This window comes from Plectrocnemia conspersa, unplaced genomic scaffold, assembly GCF_051122295.1.
Source record: "Plectrocnemia conspersa isolate PC_06_02 unplaced genomic scaffold, ASM5112229v1 ptg000013l, whole genome shotgun sequence".
NCBI classification, from domain to species: domain Eukaryota; kingdom Metazoa; phylum Arthropoda; class Insecta; order Trichoptera; family Polycentropodidae; genus Plectrocnemia; species Plectrocnemia conspersa.
Genome location: NW_028277177.1, coordinates 29,590,120 through 29,612,840, shown reverse-complemented (window position 1 = coordinate 29,612,840; position 22,721 = coordinate 29,590,120). Strand labels below are relative to the sequence as shown.

At 31.2% G+C, this 22,721-nt stretch overlaps 3 protein-coding genes across 3 annotated transcripts; 2 read left to right on the top strand and 1 right to left on the bottom strand.

Annotated features, from left to right (window-relative positions):
• Positions 1-56: 56 nt before the first annotated feature.
• On the top strand, positions 57-11,955 carry Gyc88E (Guanylyl cyclase at 88E). The gene is made up of 15 exons (XM_088202048.1): positions 57-224; positions 935-1,216; positions 1,278-1,483; positions 1,546-1,669; positions 1,737-1,875; positions 2,584-2,710; positions 2,826-3,030; positions 3,109-3,255; positions 3,317-3,449; positions 4,028-4,103; positions 4,448-4,599; positions 4,670-4,891; positions 8,572-8,798; positions 9,305-9,410; positions 11,291-11,955. Exons 1-15 carry the CDS (start codon positions 57-59, stop codon positions 11,569-11,571), a joined length of 2,595 nt encoding a protein of 864 aa, XP_088058174.1. The 3' UTR covers positions 11,572-11,955.
• A 3,054-nt stretch (positions 11,956-15,009) lies between these two features.
• Positions 15,010-21,911, top strand: Tfb4 (transcription factor B4). The gene is made up of 9 exons (XM_088201401.1): positions 15,010-15,073; positions 15,146-15,332; positions 15,396-15,494; positions 15,560-15,665; positions 15,733-15,849; positions 15,916-16,044; positions 21,404-21,539; positions 21,606-21,642; positions 21,716-21,911. The coding sequence occupies exons 1-9, from the start codon at positions 15,052-15,054 to the stop codon at positions 21,768-21,770; spliced, it is 888 nt and encodes a 295-aa protein (XP_088057527.1). The 5' UTR covers positions 15,010-15,051; the 3' UTR covers positions 21,771-21,911.
• Positions 21,608-22,596, bottom strand: LOC148227807 (uncharacterized). Its single transcript, XM_088201403.1, has 2 exons — positions 22,236-22,596; positions 21,608-22,168 (listed from the first exon to the last, which is right to left on the bottom strand). Exons 1-2 carry the CDS (start codon positions 22,443-22,445, stop codon positions 21,902-21,904), a joined length of 477 nt encoding a protein of 158 aa, XP_088057529.1. The 5' UTR covers positions 22,446-22,596; the 3' UTR covers positions 21,608-21,901.
• Between the last annotated feature and the right edge of the window lie 125 nt (positions 22,597-22,721).

Sequence of the window (22,721 nt, the reverse complement as noted above, 5' to 3'; positions counted from 1 at the left end):
CGTAATAATATTATAGATATATTTTACAATAAAATATTTCTGTTTCAGAACACGTCATGTACGGATTATTGCTGGAAAATTTGGCCGAATACATAAGACAGGTATACGGAGAGGACAAATGGGAGGATATAAGACGTCAGGCAGGCGTCGACCAGCCCTCGTTTTCCGTCCATCAGGTTTTTCCGGAAAATGTTCTACCGAGATTGGCAAAGAAAGCCCAACAGGTATGTTTATAATCTCACCCATAATTTAATGTGACATTCTTGCTATATATGTTCAATAGGCGTGATGTGTGAATAGTTAAAATGACACATGTTTTCCAACTGAATATGGATATGTATCGTCGGATTAAAGTGTCTTATATAATCACTAATACGCCTGAAACTGTTAAAAGAAGTTTCTCAAATATCTAAAAATAAGAGAATGCAAATAGCGGTGCAAATAGCGGTGCAAATATAAATTCCAAAACGAAATTATTAAGGATGCCAAAATGACGAAAATATTTTTGACGTGTCACAAAATATTGCTAAGGGTTTCTCAAAATATTTCCTTCTGTTTTAGAGTAATCTTTTGCGCCTTTCACAAGTTTTTACCATCAAGAAAATAGAACGCTCAGTTCAGGGCCGCCGAGGACGAACACAGGTCCTGGGCCTCATGACATAAATAGCATTTTATATCATTTTTAACATCGTAATATAATTTCTTGAATTAATAATAATTGGTACGAGTTAATAAATATAAAAATTTTCTGAAATCATATTTTATGCGAAATATTTTAATTAGGCAATAAAAATTATTTAAAAAATCTACTCTTAATATTTACCTGATAGTCCAGGACATTATAAAAAAGTTAATCAAAATGATAATAAATTTAAAGCCGATTTTTTTTCATTTATTTATATCTTGATAACAAATAAGATTTTTCTTTCGCTAGGTTCTCGGCGTATCAGAAAAAGAATTCTTCGATCAGATGGGAGTATACTTCGTCAGATTTGTAAGTCAATATGGATACGACAGGGTATTATCGGTCCTTGGGAGGCACATGAGAGATTTCCTCAACGGATTGGACAATCTTCACGAATATCTGAAGTTTTCATATCCGAGAATGAAAGCTCCGAGTTTCATATGCGAGAATGAAACTCGTCAGGGACTCACTTTGCACTATCGGAGCAAACGGAGAGGATTTGTTTATTACACCATGGGGCAAATCCGAGAGGTTTGTATTAAAATTTAATTTATTTATTTATTAGACTTTAATAATATTTACTTATTTTTAGGTTGCGATGCATTTTTATCATAAAGAAATGCACATAGAGTTAGTGAAGGAGGAATTGTTGTTCGATACAGTGCATGTGACCTTTCAACTCACATTTGACAATAGAGCTTTCACTTTAGCATCATTAGCGATGACTAGAGAAGAGAAACATCTTCCAATAAGTGCTTCGGTTCTATTTGAAATATTTCCTTTTTGTATCGTCTTTGGGTAAGGCTTTAATGCACTGTGTATATATTATGATACTCAATAATATATGTATTGTTCATTAGTTCGGACATGATAGTGAGAAGCATCGGAAACTCTCTGATGGTAATATTACCAGATTTACTAGGTAAAAAAATAACCAATTGGTTCGATCTTGTGAGGCCTTTGATATCATTCAAATTTCACACCGTGAGTTCTCTATTTATAGATTGAGTTATGCTACATATATTATTTATTAATATATTTTTATTTATAGATTTTAAATAGAACGAATAATATATTCGAACTGGTAACAGTAGAAGCTGTCTTTACTGAAAAACCAGCAGATAGAAATAAGGAAAAGAGTATATTGGAGGAGCAAGATGTTATACAGGAAAGAAATTTAAGATTAAAAGGTAAGATATGTATATAATATTATTTATTAAAAATTGAATAAACAGAATGGAACGACCTCTAAATTTTTAATATATTTACTATTATACAGAGCAGCAAAAGAAAGGTCGTAAAAAGTCTGAGACGAAAAAAAATCATATAAACATTAGACTGAAAGGTATACAAGAAAATCGAACGATTTAATTAGTAATTTTTGGCACTTTTATAAAAATATTAAACATTGTATGTTACGGTAAAATAATATATTATGCATATTACTATATTTATATTTGTATAAATATTTATAAATTAATTTAATATTAAATTATATTTTTTTTTGTATAAATATTTATAAATTAATTTTAATCATATATATATATAGCAATTTTAGTTTTTTTTTTGGCACATAGTATAGTCCCCATTCTATATTTTTCAAAAATTTTTATGCTTTAATATTTTGCATTAAATCGATCCCTGCATTGATTAAAATGTATTATATTCCTACTATTATTATTAGTAAAATCACTTGGCACTTTAAACTATTTTTTATATTTAAGTACATATATATATATTACACAAATGCAATTTTAGTTTGTAAGTAATTTTCGTATAGTAAAAAAATATATATCTAATATTTATTTATTTACACTTACAGTATTTTTATTATGCATATTGTGAATGTCTAATATGTCATTATTAACATTTAATTAAAAATGACCCGTAATTTATAGGTCAGATGATATACATGGAAAATTGGAAAATGATGATGTATTTGGGAACACCTGTGATGCCTGATTTGACTTCATTGATCAGCACCGGTCTTTATATCAACGATTTATCCATGCATGATTTTAGCAGGTGAATTATCGATTCTTAATACATGTATAAAATCGTGTATATAATAATAGAAAGAGCAGATACAAATATATATAGGGTATAATTATTATAAATATATTATTTATGTGTCAATTAGAGATTTGATGTTAGCCGGAACTCAACAATCAGTCGAGTTGAAATTAGCTTTGGATCAAGAGCAGCAAAAGAGCAAAAAGTTAGAAGAGTCCATGAGAAAGTTAGACGAAGAGATGAGGAGAACCGACGAGCTACTATATCAGATGATTCCTAAACAAGTTGCTGATAGATTAAGAAAAGGCGAAAGTCCCATCGATACTTGCGAAGTAAGTTTACGACTAATCAAACAGATAAAGCCGATGCCAAAATGAGATAGAGAGAGAACTAATTATTATTATTTATAGATATTTGATTCAGTGTCAGTGTTGTTCTCCGACGTTGTTACCTTCACTGAGATTTGCAGTAGAATTACTCCTATGGAGGTTGTGTCTATGTTAAACGCTATGTATTCTATATTTGATACGCTCACTGAGAGAAACAAAGTTTATAAGGTACTTGAGGGTTATATATATTATTTTAGTAGCAAATAAACAGTTTTATTGTAACATTTAGGTTGAAACAATCGGTGATGCTTATATGGTTGTGAGTGGAGCTCCTGACAAAGAGGATAATCACGCTGAAATGGTTTGCGACATGGCATTAGATATGGTAGAGGCTATTACGGATTTGAAGGACCCATCGACAGGTAAAATAATATTTATATTAAAAATAAAGTATATTTAGTATATATAAAATAATAATATAATAATCTTTCATACAGAAATTTATTTTTAGAATATGTTTCAGATTGTTTAGATAGACATTAATAATTTATATGTTTTATAAATAAAAATATAATGTAGTAAATTTAGGGATTAATCAAAGTCATTTAAATTAAAGTATCATAATACTAATTTTTAGAATTAATGTGAAATTTAATTTTTAATAATATTTTTATTTCTTATTTTTAATTTATATCATTGATTAATAGTATCATACTTAGGTAATGAGTATATAATTTTTATATTTTCTGAAATTTCATTACTAAATATGTTAAATTAATATTTTTTCGCAATTCTTTAAATTCTCACAAAGCTCTACAACTTTCGCAAAATTTTACAAAGTTATATATTGATTTTAAATGAATTTTAATAAAATAAATAAGTATCAGCAAAGTAAGCCTTATAAAATATATTTATTATTAAATGTATATAATACATATATATTACTATTAATTTTAGCATTACATTTAAAATGTATGTACCTATATATAAATATTTTTAGGGTCTCATCTTCAAATCAGAGTTGGTATACATTCAGGTGCAGTTGTTGCTGGAATCGTGGGCTTAAAAATGCCTAGGTAAGTTATATTTTTTTATTTATTTCTGGGTGTCTAAAAAATCATACATAAATTGTTTTAATTAATTTTTATAATCTATTAATTATATCGCAATTATATACTAAGTGTGATTTATTTATCTGAAATTTAACATAAATTTTATCTGTATCATTAGTTATTTGCATATAAGGTCTAGTTCCTTTAAATAAGTTTAATATATACTACATATTACATCACTATCATATTGTAATTTCTCGGATTTTAAAATATGCTTTGAAATAAATACTTTATATTAGTATATTAAAACATTCCTAGAAATCCTTTGAAGAAAATCATGAAACTTTTTCACTTTTTATTAAAATCAGATATTGCTTATTCGGAGACTCTGTAAATACAGCGTCCAGAATGGAATCCACTTCAGAAGCAATGAAAATACACATATCACAACCAACGAGGGAATCGTTATCCGAAGCATATCACGTGGAGGAAAGGGGTGAGATTCTGGTCAAGGGAAAAGGTAAGCCATTCTAAGCTTCAATAGTCACCAACAAAACTCAATCGTTCGTGTGTGACTAATCTAATTTTAGGTGCTATGAAAACGTACTGGCTGCTGAAAAGGGATTGCAAACCTCCCCTAGGCAAGATTTTGATACCGAAATCAGCATGGCGCACCGAGGCTCTTTCTGCAGAGAGCGCGAGAGAAAAATCTGCGCTATCTGATGAGAGGAAAATCTATTCTCCGGTTACCTTGAACGAAGTGGCCAGGAGAAGCGTTGTCAGCTCGCCGATCAAGATAAATTCCAACAAAGGTAACAAATTAAATTATTAGATTAGAGTCTTCACAACAAAGAATCATTCTCTAATTGATATAATAAACACACAAATCCGTGTATAACGCATGAAGTTAGTCGCAATTTAAATCGTTTTTTAAACCATTTTCGGTTAAAATATAATAATATATAAATGAAACGATCAACTGTCTCACAAAAAACTTTTTTTACCGTCAGCTCTCTTATTACCACCGAGAGGGTTCTTAAAATAATTATTTTAATGACTAATTAAAACGCGAATGCCTTAATATTCGGCTCTCTGGTTCCTAAATATCGCTGCTTTATTTCTATAATATTTTTATTTTTAAGTGAGCAATTAGGATACATTTTTGTACTAGCTTTATTTTTACTGAATCTTAAAGTATCTTAATCTTTCACATATTTTAATTGCTCCCTTTTGAATGCCTTCAAATAACTCATATTTATTTACCACAAAAATCAATAAAACATTTTTTCATATGCTTTGAAAATCAAATATTAAAAATACGAATGGCCTCGCATCGATAAGCATTGTTAAAATTATTATTTGTAATTTTCTGAGAGCCACCTTGAAACATTAACATTTGAAAAGGGATGGGTTAAAGGTGTAGTTAAGCAAAAATTCGATTTGCTATAAAATGCCCTGATTCATCAAAGCTTCATTATAAAAGATGTGACACGTTCCATCACCAAACACTTTATTGAATGAATATTTTAACTATACGGCCAGAATTTGATCAAGCCACCCGATACTGAAACCTATATGTTTTTATACCGATTTTTATAATAAATTTAAATTAGATCTTCCAGCATCTAACTGGCTGCAAAAGTTACACTGCTGGAAGATAGAAGATCAAAACCGATTATTATGGAAATAGTAAATATAACATCTTTTCGTATAAAACGATTTTTAAAAAACTTTTCGTCGGCTTATTACACAAGCCTACGATATAAAATTTGTCTTGAATGTAAATAGTAATTTATATAAATTTTTATGTGCTGATTACTAGACAAATAATGAAAAAAAAACGGTCTGGCACAGTTTACTTTTAATATTGACATTTAGTAAAATAAAAAGTACAGTGAAACTGTTTTTATGTATAATACATACATATATATGCTATATTAAATCATTCTTTAGGGTTTGTTTCCCCAACTCCCATACGTTTCCCCTTCCATATAAGTGTCTATCCGGTCTTTTCGTCCACCTACAGTGTGTATCCAGACTTCGTGCAGTACACGTGCTTGTTTTTTGATTTTTCAAATATTTAATTAATGAGACATCAATGTCTGGTTTCTTTGATTATATAATTTCTCTTTAATTGCCTGTTGAAATTTAGATCTTAGCTCAGAATTGATATTTTTCAATTATTTAATAAAAAAAATTAGGATCCCTTCGGTTGTCAATAATAATCGTAAGACAATTGTCAATAACAGCTATTGCTACTTTACAAAAACAATATAAAAAAAACTTTTTGGATTATTGAAAAAAATATCCCTAAATCGTTCTACATTCTGACGATTCCAATGAGTAATTTATTCTTATCGGAGCAGATTCTTAGATCACCAAAGCAAAGATAAAGCCGCCGGCCGGTTAGAGTAATAGAAAATCGCAAAAAAAATATTGTGCATTCAAATACTTTTGATCTTCCAAAAAAGTATGCATATTTTTATGCCTGCACTACACTCTCTGGAAGTTGGCCAAGGTTGGCCAAGGACGGAGAATATAGTGGGTTACTACGGTCGAGTTCGATTCTGTTGTAGAACGGGAAGTAAATTGGGGGTAATTCAGTCGACTTGACCAGATTCCAGCGCGTCCGAACATTGTCGGCAAAAGGACCGGAGTCAAAGAGTCTGAAGTCGGAGCTGCTCTTTCAAGCGCGAGTGGTGAGATACTTCCCCTTTCGCTCTCTCGCGTGTTAAGTGACGAGAGTGAGAGAGATAATGATATGGTGCTTCGCAAACTGAGATAGAACGAATAACTCGCTTCAATTTCAGTATGTGCGTAGGTTAACACGCATGACGAGCGCTGCATCGTGGTCACGTGGTCAAGTTATAATACCACATGCTTATCGGTGACTTCAACAGACTCTTACTGCCATCTTTGAATATTTTAGGGCACCAAAAGGGATTAATTATATTTTTGATAGTATATTCTTATAACAGATATTGTTCTTATATTTTTTTCATATAAAATTAAATAATTAAAAAATAATTAGTGGTACTTGATTTTGTTAAAAAAAATCCTTATGCATTTTCCTAGATCAGCTTATATAAATGTCACACCATAACGAATTCTTATTTAGAATCAATGGCGACAGATTCTAGGATAGTCACAAATGTGGTGTTCGTATTCTGAAGTATAATTTTTATGCCTTATGGCATTTTGCAAAAGCCGAAAAAGATTTTAAGTAAATTGAATATTTATAATCGAAAAGTTTTCACTGATATTGTATTGGTGAGTGCCCACACAAACTTTTATAATTATCAGTAGCGTAATTTTAATAATATGACAATTTAAAAATTGCGATTATTTGGCACATTTATCGATCGCGCGCAAATATGCGAGCTGTACGTGACAGAAGCCGCCGTCCGGACGGCATATGAAATTTGCGACAGGGTGGTTACTTACTCGAACTCGTAGGTCTCGGCCGACTTCAATTGTAAACTTCGGTTCGGACAACTTCCAGAGAGTATAGTGCAGGCATTAAACATCTGGCACGAACACTTTCGAAAAAAATTCTTATCTGAAAATCTTATTTTATAACTTAAGCAAAAATAAAGCGAGTTTGAGTGTTAAGAATTTGTAAACATATTTTTATCATTCCCAGACCCCTAATATAACCTTCCAATAAGTATCCATATTAGGCATGTACCCGCCTTCACTTATGTAGCGTTATAAAAAGGGCAGTGGTTGTAAACCATAAACAATATTCATACAAATTTAATCTTATATAATAAAAAATGCTTCACAAAATTTCTCGAGAAATAATAATTCTCGATTCGATATTTTTCTCGAGCAATTATCGAGAAATAATTCTCGAGGAGAAACACTAACTGTGACCATTATATTTTGTACTGAATCTATCTTTTATCACCAGTGATGAATTGTTTGAGAAGTTTATTTTCTTTGCGTTTAAGTAATGAATCACAAGTCCATGCACTTTTCTTTAATCGGCTGATTGCTGCAGTCTTCGTAAGTCTTCGTAAATGTCTTAAAACTGTAGTGGCAGAAAGGCTTAGTGCTCGACCAATCTCGCATGGATTTGATTTTATAGATAGACATGCATCTTTAACGTCGAATTTTCTCTCTTTAAATATATAATAAGGAACGACGTTGAAATTCACTACGCATTTATGTCTTTTAATACATAAAAGCGAAAATGTCGAAAATGTTCTTGTGTTTTCTGACGTATTTAAAATTTCACAAAAATTCAATAATATTTAAATAAAAAAACGTAAATAACATATGTTACACCATAATTCTTTCCCATCCCATTAATATATCATTTACAAATATGTTCACATGCACAATGCTTGTTTTGTATCACAAACAATATTCTATGTACACAAAATATGATGAGACTTTGACCTATGGCAATATTCACCTTTTCTATCTACTCTTACAAGGGTTAATTAAGCGACAATCGAATTTGTGACGACGTGGTTTAACGTTTCAGAATCCAGATCGAATTCCGTGGGAACTTTGTACGCCTACTCCCCGGCTGAGTACTTCGGGTCGCTGGTTTCAGAAACTGACGAGTTTCTCGATCTCCACAGTCAGAAAACCACTTCCGAAAAACAGTTTTCTCCGGCCAGAGGGCATATTTTCAGGCTTTCTACGGCCCCAGCGAAAACCAGAGAAGTTTTGGCGCACGTGGCGGACGAAGAAGATGAATTCGCTGAAGTGAGTTAACCGGCAAACGAGTAGTTATTCGAAACTTTAATTAGCACTATGGAGACATTAGAGACCTTTGTTTGTTTGAGTTTGACCTATTGATTAAGGCTCGTGTTTTCGCAGAAGCACTAAAGACGAACCCGTTTATTTAACTTGAGCGTGATGCACAAAAATTGTGAAAAGTAAAATACAGTTTTTCCGAACTTATCTCTTTCCTATGTTATTATCTATTTATTGTTTTCGTCCGTTCTTGATCAAAAATATGCGTAATACACTTAATATTTTCTACATATAATTAAAAATTCAGATACTTTTGCTTTTCATTGCAATTTTGGATGAAGACAAAGTCTGTTATTATCTATTACTAGCTGCGGTACCTCACGACAGTGAGAGACCGACGCCTAATTAACTGTTATTGTTGCATAGTAATGATCATATAGTGCTAGAATTCTGGATAATAAAGGTTAGTAGTAATACATTTCATAACATATATTGACTAAAACTATTTTTTACAGCAAGCCATGACTGCAGTTCTAGCAACTTCATATTCAGCGCCAGCGGTTACTCGCAGTTTAAGATTCAATGACGAAGCTCATGGTAATTCCGAAACTAACGAAATAGGTGTGTAAATTATATAGTTATGTTAAATCTAAGATTTTATCCTTTTTTATGTATGTTACAAACTATGAAATTTCGATAATGCATACATTACCTAGTCAATGTATGCACTGTCGAATCATTTCAGTTACAGTACACAAAAAAAAGTATAAACAATATAACTAGTTATTGTATGCTCTAACTGTACAGTGTTTGTCAAAATATTCAAAATGTTCACCTAACGTGCACTGGAATTGCCAAAAAATCGTAATTATCTTTTTAATTACATGTATTAACATAAAATAATATATTAAAATATAAAAATCATTTCAAACACAACTTTGTTAAAAAAGCAACAGAAACATTTCAGATTTTTTGGAAAAGTTGTACTTTACTTATTTTTACATTTGAGGGACAGGAAGTTTTGGGTCACCCATAAAGTTTTTCGATTTACGTGGAGACCTGGTACAGTGGTTTCATGGTAAAAATCAATATTTTTGCTTTGGAATACCAATGGTTAAATGGAGCCAAAAAATCATAGTGATGACTGTTACTTTTAATGTAAATTGAAAAAAAATATAATTGTTTTAAATAATTTTTAGTACATATAAAATATATTTTTTAATAAAAATTTTATACCTACAAATAGAATAATGCTATTGTTTTTCAACTCGTGTAATTTTTTTAATAAAAAATCAGCATTAAGTAAAAACATCTACCCTGAATAAAAAAAATATTAGATTGAGCAATATTTTATTTGTAGTGTGCATTAAAATAAATAAGCTGTGCATTAGCGTTGGTGTAGCCAACGAAGTTAAGCAGCGAAGTTTAAAATGAACATCGTGTAAAGGTTATTTTAACCAACTCGCACAATCAACAACTGAAAAAACTGTTCTGTAAAATCCAGTGTCTGATTTACTGTAAATTTTTTTCAGAAATTGTAAGATGCCATCGATTTTAAAACCCACCTCTAATTCATAGACCAAAATAGATAGAAAAATGCATCTAATAATTGAGTAAATACATATTTCATTTTTGAGAAATCACTTTTTTTATATTTCATGTAGGTAGGAAACACACTCGTTTGTGAAATCATGTTCGTTGACGATGTAACTATAATAGAACACGTTTGAGAGTTCACACACTCACTAGTTAAAACATACACAATGCATGCATTACCTAGGGAAAGTATACATGAAATGTAGCATTAGATTTAACTAAAACTAGTCATTGTATACTTTATGGAAATTTAGCACTTTAACTGTAAATTATTAATTCTAAATTAAAAATACTACAAAAAATAAGGTGAGTTAAATATTAATTTAGTAAAGTCTTCACAGTTTTCTAAATAGTCGATAAATGTGTGCACAAATATCTTTCTCGCACCAAAACCGTTGGACATGTTAGGTGCGAGCATTGGTCAGAACAGTGAACACCCCATGAATAACTCTCAACGAATCTATTTAATTGTATGTATGACGCGAAGGTATTCAAAGCGATGAACGAAGCGGGAATAACGACAGAGCGGCGGCGGACAGCTGCCATATGACAATGTTGCGAGTCCAAGCAATCAAGTTGACCCTAAAACACCTTGATAATGATAATGATAAAGAACTGCCGACATTTTAATGACATATTGGCCAGCTGTACCAATCTTCAGCGTAACAGCACTAATACTACAACTACAAAACTATTCTCATTGCGATATTTTGTAATAACATCGTTTTATAGTACCCACCTTTTAGAACTTTGTGGACATCTTGGACCAGAAATGAGGCTATTTCAACCCACAAGTAACACTGCTGCATATAGCAGTGTTTCAAATTTAATTTGTCTCATCCTCATAATAATTGTTCGAAATCCAGATCACAGATACCATAGATTAATATTATTATTTTTTACAGAAAAAGAAGCTACAAGATTAAATACTGCAACCTCAGTGACTAGTGCCTCTTCCGCACCATCTTCATCGTATTCTGATTCCAATCTCATATCTTACACAAATTCCAACGTTGAGAAACGCTCCTTAGCTTCTTCATGCAAAAAGAAGATGAAGGGTAACTACGGAAAAAAGGAAAACTCAAAAAACACAAATCACAAAAAACACGAAGAGCAATGCTGCGGTGGATTCGTCAGTTCTAATCCTAAGAACAAATCCAATAGCAATTCATGCAGCATGTTTTAAAAATAAATAATTTTGAGCCCTTAAAAAAACATCAATTCATAGCCTTATTGTATCATACCTAAAATATCATCATCATTCTTGGACAACAACGAACCCAGTACACGAGACTGATTTTTAATAAATGCAGTCTCAAGCATAGAAAAAATGTGAATGGTTGTGAATGATTATGATGAATAAAATTTCACTTGAAATTGTTAAAAAAAACTCTATATGAGCACTCCCTTATTATATGTGTCAACTAGACCAAAGATGTTAAATTGTGAAAGTTCCAATCATAATTTAAGTGAATCTCTCTATACATGTTTATTATTATTTATTATTGTGTTATATCATGACATATTTGAAGATCAATTATTAGCTTTATTTATATATGGATTTTAAGAATAAAACAGTGATGGATAGATTGATAATAATACTAATTGCTTAGTCTGTTATGATATGATATATCAAAGTGCAATTTCATCTCACTCTAAATTAAAATTTATCCAATTGAAAACTATTTCAAGAATTATTTTTGTACTAGAACCTTTTTGAACCATCTTATTTGTGATATAACATAAATAAAGCATATATTATACAAACATATTATATGTAAATATTTTATTAATATATGTACATAAATCGAAAAATGAAGAGAAAATATTTTTTGAAAACACATTGTTGTGTAAATATCTTAAAATTGACACAATGGCGTAAAAAATAAATAAATGTAAATAAGTTGTTATAAAGTGTTTATGAAAAAAAATATATTTACTGTGCGCGCACTTGGTTTGAATGTGTGTTGAAATAAAAAAAAACTAAAATTATTACTATTGTATTATAATATAATGTTTGTTGTGATTATTATATTAAATTATTGTTGTTCAATGGCTATAATTAATGTTATTTTTATGGGTTTTAAGTCAGTTAAACTTTATGAACACGTAATAGATCAAAGTTGTATTTATTTTCATGTGGTTGTATTGCCTGTAAATTATATTTGTTTATAAATATACACAATGACATAATAACTTTTTATTTATTCCATTAATAAAAAATCATAATAAGCAATACACATTAACATTATAATCTGATTAAATCTGTTATTATTCCCAACGACAGCAGCACCTCGTTGAGTTACACTGGTCTTTCGGAGCCGACTTATATTTAAGAAGAAAAGTTAAGTCAGATCTAGTGCTAATCTTGCATTCGAGTCGACTTTTTCTCTCAAAGAGAAGTCAAAACACCGTTATTATTTGACCTTCGATATGTCCACTTATCAAATTTCACTCTTTCAAGGCGTTGACATATTTCGTTGGTCGAATGACCCCAGGAAAGCCAGAGGGGCAGACTACCGATTGAACGACAGACTGCAGAAAGACGAGGCAGCTAACAGACGACAAACACATCTAAACCTTTTATCGCAGTCGATCTTTTCGATGACTTTTTCGTACATTTCAGACGGTATTTTAGCTATAATTTAGCGAATGTTTGTTTTTAGATGCTCCAGCGTTTCGGGTTTGTCAACGTAAACACAAATCTTAGCATAAACTCACAAAAAAATACATAGCATGATCTCAGCGGCCAGTTGTCTTCTCCGAAACGTGAAATAATGCCATCTGGAAACTTTTCACGTAAAACATCCAACGTTGCATCTGATGTGTGTCTTTACATCACTATCTTTGATTTCGTGCCAAAAATAATCGGTTATCATACGCCTATAGCGCTCACCGTTGACGGTTAGTCAGACCTTCATCGTTTTCAAAAAGCATTCATTTCTGGCGTGTAACGCTCTCTCGTAAATCACATGAGAATTTTCTTTGCCCCATACCCTGACTTCCTGCTGCTCTAACACCCAATCTGCGTAAATTCTTCACTGCCCATAGTCTCTGGTTTTCAGTTCTTGTGTTATCTGTGCAAGTCAAGATGCAAAATGTGCCAAAAGAGCAATAAGAAAAATGTAAAAGCTGCGAATACGGACGAACAATACGGACTGTGGCGGCGTTTTGACAGTTCCCAGTGTTGCCACACCACCGCTCAACTTGTGAAGCGGGTGCTTTTTAACAACTGGCAATACATACATTCTCCCTCTCTCTCGCCATGACTACACCGTTACCCAAAAAAACATACAGTACGAATTGAACTGCCAAATTCGATCGTTATTATTTTATTTTTCGCGTTACTTTTGAAATTGTAAAATAGCTGATCGGCTTGTAACTGACGAAGAGTTGCTAAGAATTTTGCAAGATTCTGACGAGAGTGGTAGCGAATACGATACATTTCAAAAAATACATTTCTCCCGTAAATCGTATCGAAGTTGAAGCGTTTATAGGTATCCTATTATCTTCTGGAGGATTGAATGGGGGTAAAATACAGTTCAAAGAATTATGGACAACAAACGAACTGTCCAAACAATATTTTTATTCAGCGGTCATGTCTAGAGATAGATTTTCGGTGCTCCGATTTGATGATCGTTTGACCAAAGAAGATATTTTTTAATAAATGCTTTATTGTACTCACGTGTACATAATCACAATTTATAGTTTATTTTTCCGAGCAGCTGCAGGTTATTTCTTATATGTATTCATATAATATTTATTACAATTTGCCAAAGTAACTGTGGCTACATACTCATTTACATATACATGCATAACGTTCACCAAATTTAATCGATTTGAATGATTCGCTAGGCAATTCCTTCAATTTTTATAGCCGCAATCAGGGAAATATTTCGCCCTCTAACTGTTGGCAAAAACACGCATGCCAATGTAAAAGGGTTAATTTAGAAATGAAGTAAAATTACAGAAAATAAAAAATACGATGTACATATATAAAAAGTACAAGACACTAAAAATGTATCTTACCATTAATAATTAAATAGCCCTCAAAAACGGGTCTTCGGCACGATGATGCACAAGCCTTACCCTATCTCCAACGCTTCCAGCACATTTTCACATTTTGCGTTGCGATTTGTTCGCTCAGTATGACGATGAAATTGATAAAATCTCGTCAATTTCGATACACAGTTTGTACAGAAGTATTATTTATGTAAAACAATTGAACAATTTTAACACGTTGAGCGATCCATTTTTTAAATGTCTTGTTGCACACTACCATACGCGTATAGTCACTTGTTTGACGATGCAACGAAAAATCACCTTTCATGCGTATAACATGAATGCACAAAAAATGATTTCAATAATAAAATTATAGATACATTATTACTCATTTTAAACAGAGTAATATAAGCATATTACACAACAAAAAGCTAAAATTTTATGAGATAACTTAATCGTTTTGTGGGGTAATACTGAACAAATAAATATATATTGTAATTAATTATAAATAAATCATATTGTTGAAACAATACGACATTTTTTAGTTTTTACTGCATTGAATAATCTATTGTACGTTTTAAATCGATAGTTTTGAGCAAAATATTAGTTAATACATGTAACAATTTTAACGCATTGCAACACTGTTACGCGTTGATTTGTCAAAATGACATCTGAGAAGACGGATGGTACTGTTTTTACTTTTTAACGTATTAATAATTTAAAAAACATATAAATAACGCACATTTAAATTATTACAGGCTTAACTAACCAAGAATCCAGTTTACTTGTAGTAATAATCGATACAAATCCATACCAAAGATTCATTCAAGAAAAACCAAGATTACTTATTCACTGCTTAGACTCAGTGATAGCTTTCGCTAATTCGCATTTGATGCAAAAAGCTCGAAACAAATTGGTAGTATTAGGATGTCACCAGCACAAAAGGTAAGTTAGTTATTATTAATAAAAAAAGATAGGTTATGTTTCATACTACTTTGTATTTTGAAGCGATTACCTATACCCATCACCTGGAAAACCTTTAGATGTGAGACAAATCGATGGGCAATACGAAATGTTCACTTTAGTCGAGAGAACCATCAAGCAACGGTAATATTTAATCATTATCATTGATTTTAGTATGGAAATGTATATGATGTTGTATTTAATTTTAGATTAAATGATCTTATAAGATCTAGTGAAGATTCTACACATGATGGAGCGGCGGGCGAATCGCTATTAGCTGGCACGATAGCTATGGCATTGTGCTATATTGCAAGAGTAAGTATAAAGATTGAGTATAATTTAAAATCTTGATCTTTTAATATATGTATATATATGTTCTTAGATGAAACGTCAAGCAACTCCTGGATCTAAAATGAATAGTAGAATATTAGTTATTACGGGTAGTAGTGATACAGCCGCACAATATGTTAATTATATGAACGTATTTTTTACGGCTCAGGTAAATTGTGCTTAATTCATTTTTATCAACTGTATTGGTTTTAAGAGTTTATTTTTTTTTATATAGAAACAGCAGATTTTAATTGATGTGTGCTCTTTGGATAAGCACCTAAGTCTTCTACAGCAAGGTTGCGATATTACTGGAGGTCTTTATTTGAAAGTTCCCACGTTAGATGGACTGTTGCAATATTTATTAGTAAGTATTGGTTAAATTCAGACATAAAGTCAAGAACCTGTTAATTGACATACATCATACATTCAAATTCATAACAAAAATATAAAATTCCAGAACTATAGATTTTTTGCTAATATATAGGGGGCACAAATTCATACCATATTTTTTAAAATATGCTTTTTACCGATATCACTATGGACATATATAAAAGAGCTGATCAAAGTATATTCAAACTGAATTTTGGTCAATAGGAGAGCGCAAAAACAATTATCACTTTTCAGAAGTTAAAAATTCATGTCAAAAGCAATAAAATCGTGTCGGCGCCGTCGCAGTGAGAACGCTCGGTAACGAGCGTTCCCACTGCGATGGCACGATTTTATTGCTTTTGACGTGGATTTTTATCTGCCGAGAAAAGATAATTGTTTTTTGCGCTCTTGTATTGGGCAAAATTCGGTTTAGCTATGCTTCATTCGATTCTCAGTTATGACTTTGTACAAAAGACCTATAGAAATAAACAAACAATTATTCTTTTGGTTTCAAAAAAATAATATGATTTTGTTATGAAATTTCGCAGATTTATTAAAAAGTACCGGAATGTGCTCTGGCTTGGAAAAATCTGTCCTACACGACCCCACTACACCAGTGGTTTTAAAATGGGTCTAATTAATAGTTTATAAATTAAAATTTTATTTTTTATAACTATCGCACTTTTTCTATTAAATATTGGTCTAAGGACCGCAATGGCGGCAAGCCCTTTAGGGCGATGTTACAAAATATGTTTATCAAATTTAAGCTAAGTGCAGGTATTTAACGCTTGTTTTTCATTTCATATTATTGCTCTCTTCATTTAGGAGAGATAATAGCAGATTTTGTCTACGTTTTGTGAAAATAATTGCTTCTGTTTTAATCTCATTGATTTCAATTTTCCACCTCACAAAATATTTATTGAATATTTCGCGATTAGTTTAAGACCGTAAGCATTGGTTAAAATAGCTGTATCATCAGCGTACATAGTTAAACGTGTATTTTTTATTTTTGCATTATCGTTCATATACATATATAAAGAGAAATGGCCCGAGCAAACTTCCCTGAGAAAATCCATCTGGTATTTTACACGGAATCGAGGGCTCAATATTTAGTAAAACACCATAGCTTTTACTTTTCAGATATGTATCAAATAGTCATGGATTTTGTTTTTTTATGGTTTATGAATCAACCCGTTATGCCATACTGTGTCGGAAGCTTTTTCTATATCTGATATTAAAAAACCCATACTGCTTTTCATATTAAAGTTAGTGCATATGTGCTCTATTAAACTATTAACCCTTTCTGCTCATAAGGTGCGTGAGACGCACCAGCGCTTGGCTCTATATTACTCGTAGGATGCGTCAGGCGCATCATTTCAATTAATGAAATATAACGTCGATTTTTGGGTATTTCCTGTGCATGTTTTGAATGGCGTTTTTGCAGTATTGTAAACAAGAGTTTCAAGAAGCATATCTTATCAAAAAAATATCATTTTTACTTTAATCAAGCCGGGGAGAGCTCATTTATCGCGATAAGTCGGGGTTTTTTTGATGACTAAATTAAAATACAGATGTGCCGTAGATTTCTCCCGTAGGCAATGGTTGGCGATCGTCCTTCAGTAGACGTTTTTATTGCCTATTGGGTTTTCGACAGTGTCTCGGGTGTCCATAATTTGTGTCTAAGTAATACTGTAATAATTAATAAATTTTTTTTAATTACTAATTATTTTATTGTGAAATTATTTTTAAAAATAACAGTGCTAACGCTGCATTTAGTGATTGTAATGATAATATGTTTTGTAATGATAGTGATGGGGAGGATTTCATGTTTGATTTTTCATCTTCCAATGATGATAGTAAAGAAAGTAACGTCGAAATTAGGCCTGTTGCCTTGAATCGAAGATGGAATACAGGCAATTAAAACAATAGCGAGGAAGAAACGGTACCTCAAACAAATCGCATTACATCAGAAAATTGAAAAATAATAACTAGTAATGACAAAGTACCTTATAAATAGCAATATTTCCACCAAGTGATAAATGTCCTGGGCCACAAGTTCCCGCAAACTGTATACAACCTATTGATTATTTTTAATTGTTTTACACTGATGAGTTGGTATACTAATAGAACTTGAGGATTTACGAAAAATTAAAAATAATATTTTTCCATATTTGTTTCTTTAATTTATAATAAATCAACATCCCACATATTAATAAAGGTAGTGCCCTTTTTCGTGCATCACTTTGTTTATTTTTATATAAAAATATGCTATTTAAGCATTATTAGCTCGAATATATAAAATCACAAACAAATATGTACCATAAAGCTACTCATTAAAGTTTCGTCTATTTTTAATTAAGAAATATATAAAATAATATGACATTAACTGCAACGTTTCATTTGACCTTCGATAGGGCATATTTTAGTTTTTAAAAATATACCTAACATCAGTTTATATAAACATAGATATACCTTGTGGATTTTTTAATTTTTGTAAAACGGTACAATTTTGTATTTCTGCAAGCGATGTAAGCTTTCTTCGTTCGTAGGTAGATATATCTAAAACTGAGCGGCATCTCTTTGTTATTTGTGTATATTTATTTATTTATGGTTAAAACATTTTTTGTCGTTGCCCTATTGTGTTAATTTATTGTTATGGATTGTCAACCAATGGTACTTGCGAGAACCAAAAAAAATTAAAATGTAATTTAGAGAAATGCGAGTATTTGTTCTGATTTCTTCGTTTTTGGTATTAGCTTATTCACATTTATGCTCTACATATATAATTTTAATTTTTAAAAAGAATTTAACATTTTTCATTTTTCTCGAGCTGGCGACATACCTAGTACGGAAACGATTACGAGTGCAAAGGGTTAAGTTGATGTGTCTGTTTGTAACTGCTGTATTCTAAACTAACCTGTTGTTTCCTTAGAATTGGCTCAAAATCATTTTATCGGAGTCATATCTAGCAGTAAATTCTTCTGGATTTACCCTTATGATTATATATTACCAATTTTTGTGGGTTTTTATTCAAATCGTTGTAAATTTCCTACTACTGCTCGTATTTTGCTGAAATTTAATAGCATTTTCTTGACCGTGTTAAAGCAAAGTATAGGTGTATATATCATCGAGGATTCCTCAAAGCTCCAACCTGGGCCTTCTGCTCTTTATGCTATTTATTAATTACATAAATACAGCAGTTACAAATTCAAGTTTTCATCTGTACACAGTTGATTTAAAATTGTAAGAATTCATTCCATCTGTTGCGGACTCCTCTCTACAAAGTGATTTAAACTCTATATGGAGATGGGCTCCCTTTAAGTGCCATACTGTCATTTTGTCGATCCCATTCGCCATCAGTTTATTCCTACGATCTCGGAATCACATTTGCTAGCAAGTGGAGGTTTTCTCTACACACACGACGTCTGTGATAAATCTTCCAAAATGCACAGCTTTGTTATGAAGAACCCCTTTAACTTTTACGATCGAGATCTATAATTTCGTATCAAAGAAAAGATTCAAAAAACGTTTTTAAGATACCTTTACAAAAGGACATTTGGTTATCATCCGTTCTTATATCCCAGTGCCTTTCCTCTAAGAGTGTTGGAATACAATTTCTTGCAGAAAGTTGTTTGTCGCTAAACATTTGTCGACAATCCAGCTGTTCTCGAGAAATTTTGGGTTCCAAAACATCTTCGAGAATCACAATCGTGTCCTCTGTTGATGGCCGTTGGGGCTAGGACATCTGCACTTGCCGAATCACCTATGGCTGTGGCCATCCGTCCTTAATACGCTGGCATTACACATTGACCTGTTTAATGTTAGCTACGAGGAGCTGGTTCAATTTGTATCATTTAATTTTGATATTTTATTATTTTTTGTGTATTATTTTAATTATGTATATATACATATATATATATATATATATATATATATATATATATATATATATATATATATATATATATATATATATATATATATATATGTATGTACATATTTTTTTTGTGTATTAAATAATACAATTTTATTGTTTTCGACCATCGTGACGCATTGGGATAACCTGTTAGGTTACGATGGTCTTAATTTAATCTAAATAAATAAATATCGGAAACACATTGTTTCGGAATTGGGCTGACAGCACTGCTTGTATGATAATATGTAAGAATTGCTATTTTTTAGAACCAATTGTTACGTCTTTTATAATCATGGGAGATAAAGCAAATTAATCCAATACAAATAGTGTTTAGCTCCACCTCCAAATCCAACTCTGTGTGAAAGTTTCAAGGTGGCCATTCTATAACAGTGCTTATTCAAGGCAAGCCCATGTTTTTTAGACCTCGAAACTTTTGCTTAGGTATGTCTGGAAATCCCCATTACCAGTCAAGAACTAGGTAGTTTAGAAATTTCATTTGAAACATTTCATAGCCGCAACTATGGGGAAAAAACTTTGGTGATGAAGCTTGTCTCCGACTGACTCGAATAGCCTTGTCAAACATCCCTTTGGAAGATCGCACGCAGCTCTTCGCTACGTCATAAATCTGATTGGATAAGCCAATGTTATGAGTACAATCTCAAAGGCTAAATCTTAGGCAAACATTTTGCTGTCCTCTCCGCCCAAGCAATTACAGCATATGTTAAATTTTAAGCAAAGAAAGACCCATATATTACTTAGTTTGTCTTAATGCTTGCCAATGAGTCACACCAACCTGCACATATCCTCTCTAAGAAGGAATTATATCGCTGAACCATATTTCAGGGGCTTTAACAATTGGTTGTAATTGATTTTATGCCATAGATTAAGCTTCCCTAGAAAATTAGTTAACATGTTATATTTTAAAGCCATTTTCAATCAATGCGACAGTGTTCTTCTGAAAGAGCATAATAGCTATTATAACTTATTATTCAATAAAAATGTCAGTTAACATGTTCTTGCCTCTTCAAATAGTAAAAATATTAATTGTAAAATAATTTATTTAAACATAAAGTACAATTTTATAGTTGATTGAATTTAAAAATTACATTAAGATGTAACTTATACTTATTTTATTTATTTTAACACCACAAGCAAATGGAATCATTGGAAATTCTACTAAATGCTGCATCATTTGAAGTTAAAAGTTATTTTTTTTTATTTTACAGTATATTGTTGATATACGAGACACAATCTATTGACGATATTTTATTCTTTTACATTAAAACAATATTGATTTAAATATTAAAAATGAAATTAAACATTAATGATAGTTTTTTGACTTTCTTATAATATAAGTCGCTTCAATTTTGTACATGTTATTTATTCGATTTCTATACACACACTAAAACATTATTAATTAAACATTGAAAATTTTCAGTGGGTATTTTTACCAGAAGGACCAGTTAGAAAAAAGTTAGTTTTACCACCAGCCGGCAGGGTGGATTATCGAGCTGCCTGTTTTTGCCATAAACTACTCATCACCATTGGATACGTTTGCTCTGTTTGTTTAAGCGGTAAATATATTATAAAATAATTCATACATTTTATAAATAAGAGATCTAATTATTTTTCTTTCATAGTATTTTGTAAATTCAGTCCAATTTGCACAACATGCCAGTGAGTATAACCAAAATAATAAATTAACACACACAATTTAACGATAATAAATAATGTTATATTAAATTTTCAGCACCGTTTTCATCGTACCGCCTATCAAGCCGAAAAAGAAAAAGATGAAAACATAATCAATCATCTACCTATATAGATTATAAGCATTTATCACATAAGCCAACTTGATTTCCTGTGTATCGGATAATAGATTAAAATCTGTACATAAACGTATAATAAATTTAATTTTACCACTTTTTTAATTAAATTAAAAGTTAGTCTCTGTGTATTTATTTGTAATGAACTCAATCTCCTCTTCGAACTTTGCTAGTTCACTATTAACATCGTCGTCTTCTATTATTGATGCACAGCTATTAACACTATCTTTAACTTCTTGATCCATAGATTCGTTTTTGATTTTTGCCGAATCATTTTTTAATTCACTTTCAGCTTCGTTTATGTCCATTTTTTCGACTTCTTCAAATAGTTTTTTGTTCACGTGATATTCAATCTTTACTTTTTCTACTTTTTGTGGCTATAAAAATAATTGCACAATTAAAGCAAAGGAAATAATAAGTAATAAAATTTTGAAATAAACTTACAATTTCTCCGAACAGATCGTTGCCTAATTTGCCCCTTGCTTTTAAATTCTGTTTCATCTTTCCTGATCTAGATATCGACAGCTTTCGTTTCGTATCGTAAGGAGTCGAGAATTCTTTGTGATCTTCTGATCTATTAACATCTTTTTGTATCTTAACATCTTTTCTTTTATCTTCGGATGACGAAAACAAACTTTTAAAAAAATTAGGCATTGTTCTATATCTATATCTACACTAAAAACCGATCAAATGACGACTTCCATCTCTAATTAATAAAACGATACGGTAAAATGAATAGAAATCTGCCTGTGCTAGCAGCTAGTGTAATAAAGTACTGAACTGATGCAAATTTCTGTTAGCAAATGTGTTTTTATCGTGCGTTATCAAAAGATTAAACAGATACTGCATAAAATTTTATCAGCGAATATTTACTACATACGTACTGTTGTTATATTGCCAACAATATCCAGCTGTATCGTTGACGAGACG